The 15,820-nt window shown below is 40.4% G+C and overlaps 1 protein-coding gene across 5 annotated transcripts in view; it reads left to right on the plus strand.

The window, feature by feature from the left end:
• COL14A1 (collagen type XIV alpha 1 chain) overlaps positions 1-15,820 on the plus strand; it is a 212,804-nt gene that overhangs the window by 166,113 nt on the left and 30,871 nt on the right. For all 5 annotated transcript variants that reach the window (XM_058564860.1, XM_058564862.1, XM_058564863.1 and 2 more), the window contains exons 41-42: positions 10,534-10,587; positions 11,055-11,126. In XM_058564860.1, coding sequence (XP_058420843.1) covers positions 10,534-10,587; positions 11,055-11,126 — 126 coding nt within the window. The remainder of the gene's footprint in view (positions 1-10,533; positions 10,588-11,054; positions 11,127-15,820) is intronic.

Here is a 15,820-nt window from a genome sequence, read left to right on the forward strand (position 1 = left end):
CGAGACATTCTCTAAAAGGTAGATTTAAGTAGGTTTCTTGTACATGTAGGAGTGTCTAGAAGTATTTATATGTTTTGGCAAAGGGCTTGGGCTAAGATCCTGTGTGGTTACATACCTAGATTCCTTCGTGATTCCTGAAGCTCTGAAAATGGCAATTCCAAAGATTTGTTTCAATGAATTTACTTGATTTACCCATGCATGGAGTTCAGTCTTGACAAAGAACTCCCAAATCAAACATATCGTATTAATGTTTGGATCATTTGGTTTTGGAATTCTTTCTTTCAAAACCAATATACCAACACAGACTTTTTTTATAAATATTTTTCTATTTCTCCAAACATGTTTTCTTTTATGGGATGAAAAGTCTTAGAGCTGTAATGAAGTGATAAGATATCTGTACATGGATTTACTTTCTTCTCTCCCTCAATTTGGAAGTAAAACTTGCAGAATGTGTTCAATTTCTATTTTGAAAAATTCTTGGATGGGGGTAGACTTACTTTTGGAAACTGGTTTTCAGAAGATACTTGTTCTTTATAGGGCCATGTTAAAAAAAGATTGTGCAAATCCTGTGACAATTGTTTTAGAAAGATATTTAAGGGCAATACTATTCCAGTGTACAACTCTAGTGGGCACCATTCACACAGAATAAAATATAATGGTGCCCCCTGGAATTGTGTAGCATGGCTGCCCTCCTTGAGAGAGGGACCACATATATTTTTTTCAATATCTTGATATCTTGTTTAATAAGATATTAATTAAGCACATATCTTAATTGAACAAATACTGTGTGCGATGTACGATGCTCAGCCTAGAAAGAGTTGTCCATTACTGCCTCCAGAGGGGAAGGATCCAGAAGAAGAGAGACCCAATAGCTAAAGGAGGCAATTCGTAGACCATCTACCTGGAGGAGCTGGAGGGATGGGATGATGTCAAGAGCATGACTCTTCCCCTGGACCAGGAAACAAATGGGTCTTCCTCAGAGACAGCAGAAAAGGAAGGAAAGGGAGGTGAAAACAGAGTTATTTAGGTGGCCCTGATCTGTTTAGTTAAATATCTGGGGCTTAAGGAAAGTTAAAGGTCTAAAACAGTTAGATAGTTACTTGGCAAGACTGTAAAGTAGGAGGCCCAGCACCAACTTTCATGGTGGTCGGGACAGATCTAGGCCATGGAGCGCCTTCATTGATGGCCAGGTCTCTCTGGGGCAGTGGGAGTATCCAGATCTCTGGGGTTAGGCCGTGGGAGAGGGGCTGAAAGAGTACTAAGGACAATTACTTCATGATTAGTCCTACTCTGTCTTAGGCCGTGCTAAAAGGCAAAGCTGCACTCAGAAAATAATAATAACAATAACAACCATGGCAAAGAAGAGACAGAGCAAACACACTGGATGATGAGACTTACTGCTGAAATGCCTGAGAAGCCACTTTCAAAAAATTGCCCAGTTAGGCTTGACTGTCCAGGGAATCAGGAAGGCAGAGTTATTTTGTCTTTTCTTCACTCTATACCCTTAAATCATGTACTGTTACTGTGTCTTCATTTCTCCTGCTCCTGAGTGAGTAAAGCCCACTCTAGGCAAAGAAGGAGGAAGCAGGAATAAATCTGTGTTTTGATGTCCCCTCAGTGCTTCTAGCTCTTTGGAGAGTCTCAGTGGGTGAGTGAGTGAGGAGTGCTGTAGGAGTGGTGGGCTTTTCCTCCCTGTTCATTCTTCTTTCTTTTTAATCTTCATCTTCTCTTATTGACAGTTAAGACCTCACAGTCCAAAGCTAGCACCATCACCTTGACAATTAGCTTAAGGAAATGTTGGCACCTCTTTCCTGGAGCGGTGTCAATGTTACTCGTTAATTTAGCCTGGAAGGAGGGAATGCTTAGCAAAGAATGAAAAGAAGATTAAACATCTCCTCTTTAAACAGGGAACATGTTTTCTAATGTTTCTAGCTTATTTTGGCTTTTCCCAAGGGGAATCTTTGACTCTTAGCGGCAGTACATATCCAACCCCGGGCCTGATGCCATAAGCAAGTCCAGCAAAAGTTGGACTTCTTCATTGAACAATTCTTAGCCTCTTACTGGGAAGCCAATAGAGCCCAATGCAGGACCACACTTTATACAGCAACAGTGCAAGTTCAGATTTAATAGCTGAACACATTCAGGCATCCAGTTTTCATTCTGAGCCATTCCAACCAACAGTATTCTGGTCTCATGTTTCCTTTCCGCTGTAAATCTTGCCACCTCTCTCTGGCCTCCTTCCTCCTCTTTTGTTGGTGTCTGTGACCCAAGGGTCCATCCCGTGGTCTTTGAGCTCCTCTGATGTAGGGTGGATCTCTCAGCCCCCACCCTAGACATCCAGGTGGTCCTTAGAGAAACTAGGAAGAACAGGCAAGACATGGCTAAGCCTAAGAAGTAGAGAAACAACTGAAGAAGAAAGAAAGAAGAGAAAAAACAACCTCTTCTCTAGTTCTGAGGCTTACTTGCATCCAAGACCAGAAGCTTTCTGTCAAGTACTCCAAATGGAAACTTTAAAAATCATTTTTATTCTCCAGTTCTTAATATGGTTATATAAAAAGCCAGAGAGACAAGAAATAAAAATGACAAGAAGATATATATTTTATGGCACCTGGAAGATAGTAATTCCTCCATTGAACAGAGGGTATTTTAAATTCCAAGTAAGCTTAATTTGGAAGCCGTCCTCTTCCCCAAGTTACTGCTTCCTCGCATCTCCATGCCATAACCACAGGCTTCCTTTCCCATCTATAAAAGATGAAATACTGTAAAAAACAAAGAAACCCTTCTGCCTGTGAATTCTGCTGAACTTGTGAGATTATGAGAAGCAGGATGGCACAGTGGTGAATATCAGATTTGGGCTGTTAGCCAGACCTGAGTTTGAACCCTAACCATATGACTTTGAGCCAGTTACTTAATATTTCCAAGCCTCGCTTTCCTCATCTGTGAAGTGGAAAAAATAATATTTGACTCCACAGAGTTATTGTGGGAATTAATTCATATAAAGAATTTCTATATAAAAATTCAATTATAGCTGATGTTAGTATTCACTGTTTTCAATGTAAACCTAATGGGTTAGGGCAGTATAACATTTTATAATGCCTGTTCTTGACGTATTAAGGCGTCTTAGAAGATTTTAAAGAACATAAAAAAGTCTAAAGGAAAAGTAAGTGGTTAGTTGTTGTTGTTTAATTTTCTGGGATTCCCCATTGAAAGGACATTTGGAATATGCTGCCTTTTCATGTGGGTTTGATGTATACAACGGCCGTATTCGTGATGAATGTCCCATTTCATTAAAGTGAGTTGAACTTAAAATGTACTCGAGAAATTGAACTTGAGTCAACTATCTGGATTTATTCCTGTCCTAAATGTCAAACTGTGATGAGAGATTCATCTAATGAGTATTTTGTTAAATACTAAGATTCATGATAATTACCCCCTTGAGTATCTTCCTCCTTCAGAAGAGGAAATGTAAAATACCATTACAAAGCTAGTGGAGAGAATGATTTGATTTTCTTTTTCATGGGTCTAGATGGGTTTTTATAAATCCTCAGGAAAACATTCTTACAGCCACCATGATGATAGTGTATGCAATCAGGACTTGGCAGATTATTTGAATAAAAATAGCAGCAACCACTATCATTAATTACTGACTAAGTGTGAGTGTTTTGCAAATGTTATGTTCTCTAATCCGCAGAACAATCATGAATGCTGGGTACTGTTACCTCCTTCTATAGATGAGGAATCTGAAGCTCAGAGAGTGGAAGTATCGAACAATGCCACACAGCTAGTAAGTGTTGGAGCCAGGATTATAATCCATCTCTCTGCCTCCAACACAGCACTCTTTCTTTCCACAAAATTATGTTAATAAAGGTGACCAAGATATTTGTTAATGTGAGCAAGTCTTCCACTAAAGATATTTAATAAGCCAGGACTCCACCACTGAAGTTATCTTGCCCAGCATTTTGGGGCACTAGGAACCCACTTTGGGTAACTTTCTTGGTGAAGTAGAAATTGATGTATTTCACACATAAGAATATGTGTCTTTGATTATTTTCCACCTATCCTTGGAGGGTGGCACACCTTGGCACATCTCAGGAGAGAACAGTTACTTAGGGAATTGGTTTCGTGTTATTACTGGCCTTAAAGATACTTCTGTTGGAGCACAGGGTACAAATAATAACATCTGCTTTGTGCTCTGAGTCTAATGCTGTCCTTCAGGGTCAGGCCAGACATTTTTATATTTGTAAACCAGCAGTTCCACAGCTTAAATGATCAGGTTGTTTTTTTGTGTTTTACCTTGTTTTTTCAATATACAGATTCCTGGCCTTCAACCTCATAGATTCAGATACAAAAAGTCTTGGGCATGACTTAGGAATGTATGGTTTGCAAAAGCTTAATGATTCCAATAATCAGCTAGGTTTTGGAATAACTGGATAGTATATTGTGTCAGGCCAACTGGATGTCAAAGTAACATCTTAGAACGCTGCTGCTGTTTTTTTGTTTTAAATCCCTGAAGTCATTCCTACAGCATCGCTAAAAATACACACGTTTATATTTATACATATACATTTAAATTCTGTGTGTAATCTATATACATATATATGTACTTTTTTGTTGTTGTTGTTGAGGAAGATCAGCCCCTAAGCTAACATCCGTTGCCAATCTTCCTCTTTTTGCTGAGGAAGATTAGCCCTGAGCTAACATCTGTGCCCATCTTCCTCTATGGGCATATATGGGATGCCGCCACAGCATGGCTTGATGAGCGGTGCATAGGTCCATGCCCGGGATCCAAACCTGTGGACCCCAGGCATTGAAGCACAGCACGCAAACTTAACCATTACACCACCGGGCCAGCCCCTATATGTACATATTTAAAATAGTGTATTGTGTGTATACAACATATATAAATATGAATGCATTTTTTGTGTGTGTGTGTGTGTATGTGACTGAAAATTCCCCAGCGTGACTCAACGTGGTATCACAGATAAGGACTGAGCTTGGATCTCTAGCCTGGGCCATTGTTTGCAGAGTCTGTGGCTTTCTGCTGCTTGGCCCCTTCATCTGGTGGTTGGTGTTAATCCTTTGCTGCAAATAGTAGCCTAATTTCTTATGGCCGACTGCCACACCGGTCTGTCGGCTGTTGCTCACAGCAGTTCAGAGCCATGCCACAGGGTTGAAATTGTGCATCAGGAGTTTCTTCAAGTATTTCCCTAGCCCTCACTGCTAGAGTTTGGTCCGTTTCAACAAACTCATCAGATGCCAGCTGCTTACAGATCCCAGAATGCCCAAGAGGGTAGAGTCAGTCCAAGGACCGTAACAATTGGTGTTCCAGAATCTTAAGGTTAGTATCCATGGCCCACCATTGTAGGCTTCAAAGAAGGCAAGGATGGTGAATATCATAATTGAGTCACTAGTTCGGAGTGCTATTTCTAATAGCTACATAAACATAACTATTCCACCTTCTGCCTTTAATTTCAGTTACAACACTATTTCTGGGCACATCAGTTTCATCCTTTAAACACCATAGGCATAGTACCTAGAAACGAGAAACTTTAAGAACCTGTGAAAAAATACTTATGACTGGAAAAAAGCATATATATTTGCTCTAGAGTATGGAAAAGAAAACTGGAAAATGGAAATTAATAAATGTTTAGTGTTATAATGGTACACTTTGCCAATTTCAGCCATAGTTAAATTTAGTAGTCACTCGGATATTAGTGATTTGTAGAGCAAATTTTAGGTTAGGTTTCCTTTTGCTGATAAATCATAGCCAACCATAACTTAATAAGTTGCTGATAGCCAAATATTTTCAAAAACAAATTACAAAAATCCTTTCAAGTGTTTATAGCAAAAATTATTCTTAATGTGGGCTGTGGGTACATATGAATACTTTGAGGTGGGAATCTCAAAAAGGAAGATTTCCTGGAGCTACTCATGTTATAAAACATCCCTGTTTGTGGATGGCTGATTTCACGCACTTTAAAAAACGTATTTGTTGGCTTAACTGAATTCCCACGTTATGCTTATCGTTTAGTCTTCTATGCCCTCATATTCATTCTTCATCACTTAATTAAGGGTTTCTGCTTTTTATGAGGGTGCTTAATCTATAAACAAACATCTTCTCAGACTGGCTGTCTGATATCAAATGGAAAACTTAGAGATATAGAAATGTTTGGGGAAATGCAAACGCACGTTTAGCTGTTAAATGTTCAAGACCATTCAGTGAGCTTTGATTAAAGTTAAACTGAGTCACTAAGCTAGAATTTGCCAATTATTTTGCCCAGTAAAATGCAGACATTTTACAAAGCTTTTCTTTTCACTGAGTTTACTGCGTTTCTATGAAAAGCTCTGCCATTTCTGCTCACCCTGGATGAAGAAGTGAGAAAAGAGACCTGAACTCTGCCTAAGAATTGACTGGCTTTGCGAGGGTGGGCTGTAACGTGGGTGCTGCTGTGGTACTTAGCAGGCAGCTGATGTGGTGGACCCGCCATCCTGAGTCCCTTGACTTAAATACCACCTCTCCTGTGAGACCTTCCTTGTATCCCCATACCTGGATTAGGTGCTGTTCCTACATGATACCATGGAACTTTCTAGTCCATCATCATAGCACATTGTCGTTTTCTTTCAATTGTTGACTTTTCTCAAAACTGTAAACTTCTCAGAGAGAGATTGTCTTGTTCATCATCGTTTACCCAAGACCTAGCAGAATACCGAGCACCTAGCTCTGCAAATATTTTTTAACAGTGTGACAAATGCGAAGCTTATGATAAAAATCTTTCAAAGGTAGATTTATTAGTGCGATTCAAAAGTTAAAAAATAAAACTGTGTGATGAAAAAATGTGAACACCTTTTATTTTCTAGGGTTAGGAAGAAATTTTGGAAAGAAAATGATTTTGATTTTGTTTCTAAAATGGTATTAAGCCTAACATACTTTTAGTTATAACAACGTGTAACAAATAAATTTTAATTTGGGATGATGTAAACAGGTAACTCACAGTAGCCTTAAGAATTCCTTTATTCTTGAACTGTTATATCTAAAAATGCTCAGTAGTTCATGACAGTCCATGAAAGAAAGTGCCAGAGTAAAATGCACCAGAGTGGACTCTCTTGGTGCCCTGATCAGATCCTCTTCACCTGGCAGGTGTAGTCCATTCCCCAGCTGCTGTGGGTGTTGACTGCTAACAACTCACAATTGTGTCTTCTACAGAGAATTGCCCTTGGAAATGCCACCTTGGCCCCAGTCAATGACCAACTGATATGGGTGTATAAAATCTTACCATGGGTAGACTGTGAGATATAACTCACACTCCAGAGCTCTTCATGGGATCAGGCTGAGGTCAAACTTCAGCTAAATCCAGTTCTCCACTTAACCTCTTCCTCTGCCCTCTCCTGCCTCCTTCACTACCTTACAGGTTCCTCCCAAGAATACTCTGTCTGTAAATCAAATGCACAAGAATCCAGGTCTGCTTCTAGGAAACCATCCCCAAGATATTCACTGAAATGAAATTTCAGCTTCTGAGGGTAGATGACTCCTGATGCCTTTCCTCCATGCTTGTGGAGGGTTCAAGAGCAAGGAGGGATGACAGTGGCTTTGCCCCCTTGCCCTGTACATTTCCAGACTAATTATACCTGCAATTAATATTTATTTATCCAACATGATAATCAGAGCACTTCTTCTAAGAGCCTCAGTTGTATTCAAATTAAACATTTTATTAGTACCTAGTTTGTGCCTACAATGTGCTAGGATGGTGTTAGGAATGTAACAATGAAGAAAACAATTTCTGTCCCCCAAAAAAACAAACCTCAGCTTCTGAAGATGCTTTTTAGGTAGGAGAACATAGAGTGAACTTCTTATCTAGTCTCCTCTTTTGAGTTGATCACACTAAAGCATTAACCCCTCCGCCAAATTAAGCTCATATGTAAGAACAACACTTCATCGTCTTCCCTTCCAGACAACATACACGTAGTGTCTATAAATCAAGTGAATTCAAAACTGTTCACAAGAGTATCCTCATAGTGCTGCCATGGAGGAGAGCACTGACAGATCATCACTTTTAAACTCCTTCCACATGATTGTGAAAGGGTGGTAAATGTGTTATTTCCTGCAAATCTTCTTTGGAATAATGCAGTTTTCTTTTAAGAAAATATGCCATGGCTTGCCTCCTTCTGTGAATAAAATTGTCCCCACTTGTTTTTGAGACTTTTTTTCCTCTGGACACAACCTCGGAAAAGAGTCCGAGAAGACCTCCCATAGCAATGCTACAGTTTTGATTGCTGGGCAGTTGTGTTGGCTGTGTGTCATGTGTGGGCTTACACATGGGTGCGGGTTTGCTTCCCGGCCAGTGCTGGAAGAGTTTTAAGGCAGGAAGCAAAACATGTCCTTTTAAAATATCTTCTTAAATTATGGAATATGTGCCCAGAGTCCATTTTTTTCTTCTGAGATCTTCATCTAGGAAATAAGAATAGATTAAGAAAAATTCCTTTTTTTTTAAATAAGATTTCCTAACCTCTCTTGGTCTAAGTTTTCTCTCTTATAATATGAGAGAGTTGGACTGGATGAGTTCTAAGGTCCTGTTCATCTCTCATATATCCTTATTTTTTATGCCCTTCTTCCCGAACATGCTATATTCAAACTCCATGTAAAATAATTTCTTTCAGTTTAGTTAGCAGGTCCAAGGAAGAATGTGTGTGTGTGTGTGTGTGTGTGTGTGAAAGAGAGAGAGAGAGAGAGAGTAACTTAATGTGTATCAGGGCGCATCGCTGCAACTTTTGGACTTAATAATATTTTTAACTCTATAACTTCAGTGAAAGAACAGAAGCAGTAGTGAAAAAAAAACTAGCTTGCATAGTATTATAGGATAACTGCTATAACAAACAACCCTAAAATCTCTGGTTTAATGCAATAAAAGAATTCAAATACAATAAAATTAAAAAAAGAAGTCTATTGCTTGTTCACAATCCAATGTTGTCAATAATAATAGGTAGAGGAGTGGGAACGTCCAGCCTCTGTTCCATATAGTGGTTTAGGAACTCAGGGTCTTTCTGTCTGGAGACACTTTCATCTTCAACACGTGGCCTCTAAAGTTGCTACAGAAGGGAAAAAGAAAGAGGAGAATTACCCATGGGAAATTTTTATGAGCCATAATTGGAACTGGCCCATTTCTATTGGCCAGAAATCAGCCCTGTGGTTCCAACATAATTGCTGGAACAGGAGACTGAGAAATGTAGCCTCTCAATGTGCCCAGGCAGAAAAGGAAAACCACGGTTATTGGTGAGCTCTAGATCCTTTGGCCTTATCTGGTCTTAAGATTTGCTAGTACTCGAGCTTAAGAGCATGATGAAAGGGCCTTACCGACCAATGCTTTTCCTACGTACTTATCCTACCCCCTTTTCATGCCATCTCTTGTATCCTCTCTCCTAACTCACACAACATTCCTTTCATCTAGCTTCATCTTTACTCTCTGTTTTATTTTACACCATGAGGTAGGGAGAGATAATGTGACTGTGAATGGGGAGCCCAAAAATGATGGATTTTCATAAGCAAGATAAGTGGAAATGACAGCTCATTGGAAAAGTGGCAGGAATTTCAGAAAGGGAGTTAGGAGAGGCAGCAAGGAAGCTGGGAGAGGCTGATGTGGGTTAGTTTGAGATGGGAATGGATTATCCCAATAGGAGACAAATCCCAAGATGAAAAGTCCATATCTCCACTTACTAGAAGGTAATGTTTTGAACAAAATTTTATGGGCCTATGATAAAATTTAGATTGAAGATCCTCTTTCATGTTTTTAACAGTATTGGTAAGACCAACACTCGCAATTAAGAACTATAACCATTTAAGAGTAAGTCATTCCAGCTGTTATATTTTTTAACAGTCACATGAAAATAACACACACGTACACACATTCAATAATTTAGGAAGATATTTTTATAAATAACCTCATTTGCTTTCTGTCTTAAACACTTCCAGCATGGGGTAGGAAGCAAACATGTACCCATTTGTAAGCCCAGGATGACACACATTTGACAAACCTGCCCAGCAGTCAAAATCATATCATTACAGCAGCAAATCCCCCCATATTCTCCTCCAGGCTGCTCCTGAAGAGTTGCAGAGATTCAGATATTGTAGTAGTCCTAATTTGTAATATAGATCCCTGTGATAGGGATTCCCTGCCCAAAACTCTCTTAGGTCATGAAAGACACCAATTCCTCTTTTTGTCTGGTCATTAATTACCAGGAATTGATCTCATTTGTTATGCTTAGTTTAATAAAAACACTTTCTGGAAACAAGTTCCTATTTAAGTTTGTAAGTGGCATTTCTCACACCTAAAATTCTTGCACTGGACAATTTAATAGAGCCAACAGACACAAAAGTCTTGCCAAGAACAATTCCCATGAAGAGTTTAAAAGCAGAGAATCCTTGGAAGTCCAGAGCAAGCGACAGGACTTGACCCCAGAATATTAAATAGGATTAGGTCCACCTATCCCGAAAGCCATATAAAGCAACCGCGTAGTTGACACACTGTTTCTTTTCCCTAGGGCTTTCCTGGAAAGGACGGATCATCTGGCCCTCCAGGACCACCAGGGCCAATTGTAAGTAGTTCCAGAAACTACTGGAATATACTCTGCTTTAGAGCATTTCATTTCTTTTGAGAGATTTCCTTTTGCCAGACCTTTCACCTCAGCAACTATCATCTCTTGGTACAGAGCTTTCCCTAAAACATTCTTTAAAAATAATATATCCATATGGTTTCATCATTCTATCTCTGAGCCACTTTGCCATAAGGTCACCTGCATTGATTTAGTTTTTATTAGACACAGGTAAGTCTTGAATTTGAAAGAACTAAACTTGACTGATAGTGTGGAGACTTCTCAAAAACAGTCTTCCCTACTTTTTTGGTAGTTGGGAATAGGAATGAGCAATGAATCCTGAAGTCTTGATGTTGAGGAGGAGGGAAGCCATCACTGTGTGTGTTTGTGACTCCTTCTTGAGAGTTGGCTTTCTCTGATGAGAATGTGGGAGTACTCACCTTTGCTCCATTTTCTTGCCTCCCTAACAGGGCATTCCTGGAGCCCCTGGAGTCCCAGGGATCACAGGAAGCATGGGACCCCAAGGCGCCTTGGGACCACCTGTGAGTATACAGCAGTAGCCAGTCAAGATGGTTGCCCAGCCATCCCTCTAGTTTATTTATGTATTTAAATTTACCAGCATTTCTGTTGGTCCAAAATGTTTATTCAGTATTGGACCCTGTGGGAATCCATAAAGGAAAACAGAGAAGCTCCTAGGTTAAAGATCAAGATCAGTATGTGCATGTGTCATGGCTAAAGACAAATGGTCCTCACAGGGAATAATCAGCTATGCTTCCGCTCATATATATTTCCGTTTTTTGTTATTCTGTATTTGGCTAAGTAAACTCAGCGACGGCTTTATAGGGATTGGGAATAATAGCTATGTGTTAATTAGGACTGTCTCCTGGGTAAAAAATACAAGGCTTAAGAAATTCAAGTGAGACTAGGAATAGATTTTTCTTTTCTAAGTTCTACAAGAAAGACAGAATTTCCCATTAAAACACACACTCACACATAAGTGGATAGTGGTGTAAATGAAAGCACAAAGGATGAAATTCATTACTTCCATTTTTGTACTTCTAATTTCTTAGGTAGGTGTTTAAATGTGATCAGTGTGAGGGAGTAGGATGGGGGAGAAACGAATGAGCACATCTGAGCCTGTTTCCTCTTCTGTGAAATGAGGTAGCTGCATTATTTGGCCTCTGAAGCCACATCTGGCATCTTCTGTGACTTGCAAGTTGTTCCTTCTAGGTGTGGGTATTAGTCGGTATTTTGATTTACCTGTGATGTACTACATCTATATCTATAAACTGAAGCAACTGAGATGTGTAAATGTATATACTACTGCAACCATGCTAAGAATGTGTAGAATAGTGAAATCTGAAGAGTGAGAGAATAGGCTAATGAGTTAGATTTCCATTTCTGCTATAACAAATTACTACTATCTCAGTTGCTTAACATGACAGAAAATTGTTACCTTACAGTTCTGTAGGTCAGAAGTCTGACACCAGTCTCACTGGGTTAAAATCAAGGTGCTGGCATGTCCTCTCTGGAGGTTGTAGGGGAGAATCTATTTCCTCGCCTTTTCTAGCTTCTAAAGGCTGCCCACATTCCTTGGCTCATGGCCCACTTCCATTTCAAAGCCAGCAATGTTGCATCCCTTTGACCGTTCTTCCATAGTCACATCTCCCTCTGAACATAGCCAAGAAAGGTTCTTTGCTTTTTTTTTTTTTTTTTTATAATTTTATTTATTTTTTTTTCCCCAAAGCCCCAGTAGACAGTTGTATGTCACAGTTGCACATCCTTCCAGTTGCTGCATGTGGGACGCGGCCTCAGCATGGCCAGAGAAGTGGTGCATTGGTGCGCACCCGGGATCCGAACCCGGGCCGCCAGCAGCGGAGCGCGCGCACTCAACCGCTAAGCCACGGGGCCGGCCCGGTTCTTTGCTTTTAAGGACCTATGTGATTACATTGGGCCACCCAGATAATCCTAGAGAATCTCCCTAGATAACCTCAAGATCCTTAAGTAAGTCACATTTGCAAAGTCCTTTTTACCACATACAGTAACATATACATGGGTTCCAGGGATTAGGGTATGAACACTTTGAGGACCCTTTTTCTGCCTATCAAGTGAGCAAGACATAACAGAAACATTGATTCTCGTTCAGAAAGACAACTCTTTCCTTCTAGCTACCCAGATAGCCCTGTTAGTCTTTATTCTTGAAACTCATTTCAATAAAATTATTTCATCCTTGGAGTCCTTTTCTAGGCTATGATTCGCATGATACAAATGCAGGTACAAAAACACATGCAAGGGGTGAACATAAAAAAAGTCCTCCAGATTTTAGCAAACACATCCTAATTTGCACACCCAAATAAACACTTTCCTTAGAAGTCACTTTACAAAGCTGTGTACTTATTCCAACTGCATTGTTATTGTTCAAAACACTTTTAGATCTCTTCTTTCAAATTCTGCCAGTGATGGGTCACAGAAGAAAATTCAATTGCTGTATCTTCACACATCTCTTTTTTATCCAAAATAATGTTATGAAGTATGGTCATGCACCGGGAAACGTACACTGACACCCACATACGTGAACACATGCAAGCACATTCCCCCACCCCGCCACACACACACAATCCGGTCTCCACCATCCTTTCACTGCAAACTTATCTGCCTTTGATTCTAGGCTATTCCTCATCAGAAAAGAGATTTAAAAACATTTTCTTTGCTACAAGGGGTTCTGGTTAAAGATGTATCAGAGACAGAATATACTTAATCTGTTTCTCAGAAAGTCATGAGAGATTTCAGAACATCAAAAGCTTTGAGGTTTCCTGAAGTGAAACAAGAAAAAACAAGAAAATGGTTTCATTTGGTTAGACAATAGATGAATGTATTTGTGCATGAGGTGATCTGCTTGTTCTTTGCGCTCTGACTGTGCTCTTACTCCTAGAACTAGTTCCCTTTAACCCAAACTGGGTTGATCCTGATCCAAGAGGGATGGGATGGAAAAGAAGGTTCTGGGGGCCTTGGGAGAGGAAAGTGGGGTGTGTGAGGGTAGAGCGAGGCATGGAATATATTAGGTAAGTAGATCCCCACCTTATCCACCTGGCCTTTCGTAGCTCTGGAATAGACTCTAAATATGGGACATACAGAAATACCAATAAACCTTTTCCCAGAAATAAAACACTTGTTAATAATGTTATCTTCGATTGTCATAAATCAACAGAAATGGGCCCTTGATGGTAGCATTTTTATCGGAGATAGAAACCATTTGGTCTACAGGCACTGGATGGGGATGCCGGAGTAGGCTTTGGGTATCCTGTCAGAAGCCAGCTGTTCTCTGAACTGTCCAGCCCAGACTTTTCCCCCTGCTTTGGGGGGTGAGCAGCCAGATGTCTGCTGGCTGCCAGACTGGCGTGACTAGTAAGGCAGTCTTGCTGTCATGGTGTTGAAGCCTTGATTGATTTCCCATGGATGTCTGTCTAGGAAGGCAGGAGGGAAAGAGACCAAGAAAGACAGACTGCCCCACTGGAAATAGCAACGTGTTTCCTAAAGTCTGTGCCAGGAACGCTTGCTTTCATGCACTCTGCCTTCAGCTGCCGACTTCCCGGGGGGGAATGTACATTGCCGCTGCTGCGGTCATAATTCCTACCTGAGGCTTAAGCATACGCTAAAATACAGTGCCTCCCTGCAGGGGAGCAGAGAGAGATGAAGCCCGTGGAAGAAGGGGCCATGCGCTTAGCTTGAAAGCAATGTAGGTAGATAGGTACAGGGCTACATCATTTAAAGAACACTGCATTAGAAGTCAGCATACCTGGGTTCTAGATGTGGCCCTGACATGACCTTAACTACCTGTGTGAGCCACGTAACTTAAGCAACTTATCTAGCCTCTCAGGAGGTCAGTTTCCTAATTCATTCATTTAAAAATATTTACTGAGTAGCCACAATATATACAAGATACATAGGGGAGAGGGATTCTGAGGGGTATGAAAGATGACCAAGATATTTTTCCACATTCATGGAAAATCTAGAGAGAGTGATTTTTTTATATAAGTAGGTATAATAAAAGGCAGAAAGTGGGAAATGCCTTAAGGGAAAGACGAGTTAAGTTGCTATGAAAGTTCCATTGAGACAGACAGACAGAGACAGAGAGACAGAGAGGGAGCTGAGGAGCTGTTCTCCTGAAGGAGACAGCATTTCAGTGGGATTTTGAAAGATGGGTGTGATTTCCACCCACAAAGACAGGAAGATAGCATCATTTAGATGGAGATTGTAGTAAAACACGAAGCAAACACAGGGCACCTCCTGTCTTTTGTACATTTGAATATTTTTCAACTCTTTCTCTTGCTTCATTGCCACTGTCACAATTTTATTTCAAGCCCTCTTCATTTCTCACCAAAATTATCACAAGAAGCCCTAATGGGCCCCCTTGCCTCTGCTCTAGCCCTGGTCTGTTCCATTCCTCAGCTGCCAGAAGATCTTTCTAGTATAATTCTGATGTGTCATTCCCTGGCTTGCATCTCCTCACTGGATCCCTGTCACCAGAGGATGGGGCTCAAATATTCAGCCAGGTATAGGTGGCCCTTCATGATGGGCCCTTACTTTCCCCTCCAACTTGATCTCGCATCATCCCTTTGCTTGGAGTTGAGACACCCAAAATTATTTAAAGCTCCCTCAATATATTCCATACTCTTTCACACTTTTTTGCCTTTGGGGATGCTCTTCATTGGTCTGGGCTGCTTTCTCCTCCTTTCTCCACCTGGTGAGTTCCTGGCTATTCTCTCTTTAAAACTGTGCACTTCCTGTGTGAGGCTATCCTCACCTCCTCAGGCTGAGATACTTCATTTGAACTGTTGATATCCATCTCTCCACTAAAATGATCGTTCCTTGTGGGCAGAAATTTTATCTTACTCATCTTTTTATTCCTAGATCCCAGCTCAGTATCATAAGGGTACTTCATAAGTATTTGTTGAAAGAAAGAATGAAGGTATGTTTGTGTTCTAGTTAGTCTGATGTTCAGGGCAGTATTAGAAGATTACTCTTATAGATTGGGGGTCAGACCATGACTGAGCTAGGTCTTTTAGAGTGGAGCTAGGATGTTTTGATTTGGGTTAACAGACGTCTTTCATATGTGGGACTTGGACCATGAGATTATTCCTCTTCGTTTCAGCCTTAAAAGTCTGTGAACCTATGAATGTAGCTACTGTGTTTTCTTTACATTTCAAATGTTCCTGAAATTAAAGGAATATGTGCC

Source organism: Diceros bicornis, chromosome 21 (genome assembly GCF_020826845.1).
Source record: "Diceros bicornis minor isolate mBicDic1 chromosome 21, mDicBic1.mat.cur, whole genome shotgun sequence".
NCBI lineage: Eukaryota > Metazoa > Chordata > Mammalia > Perissodactyla > Rhinocerotidae > Diceros > Diceros bicornis.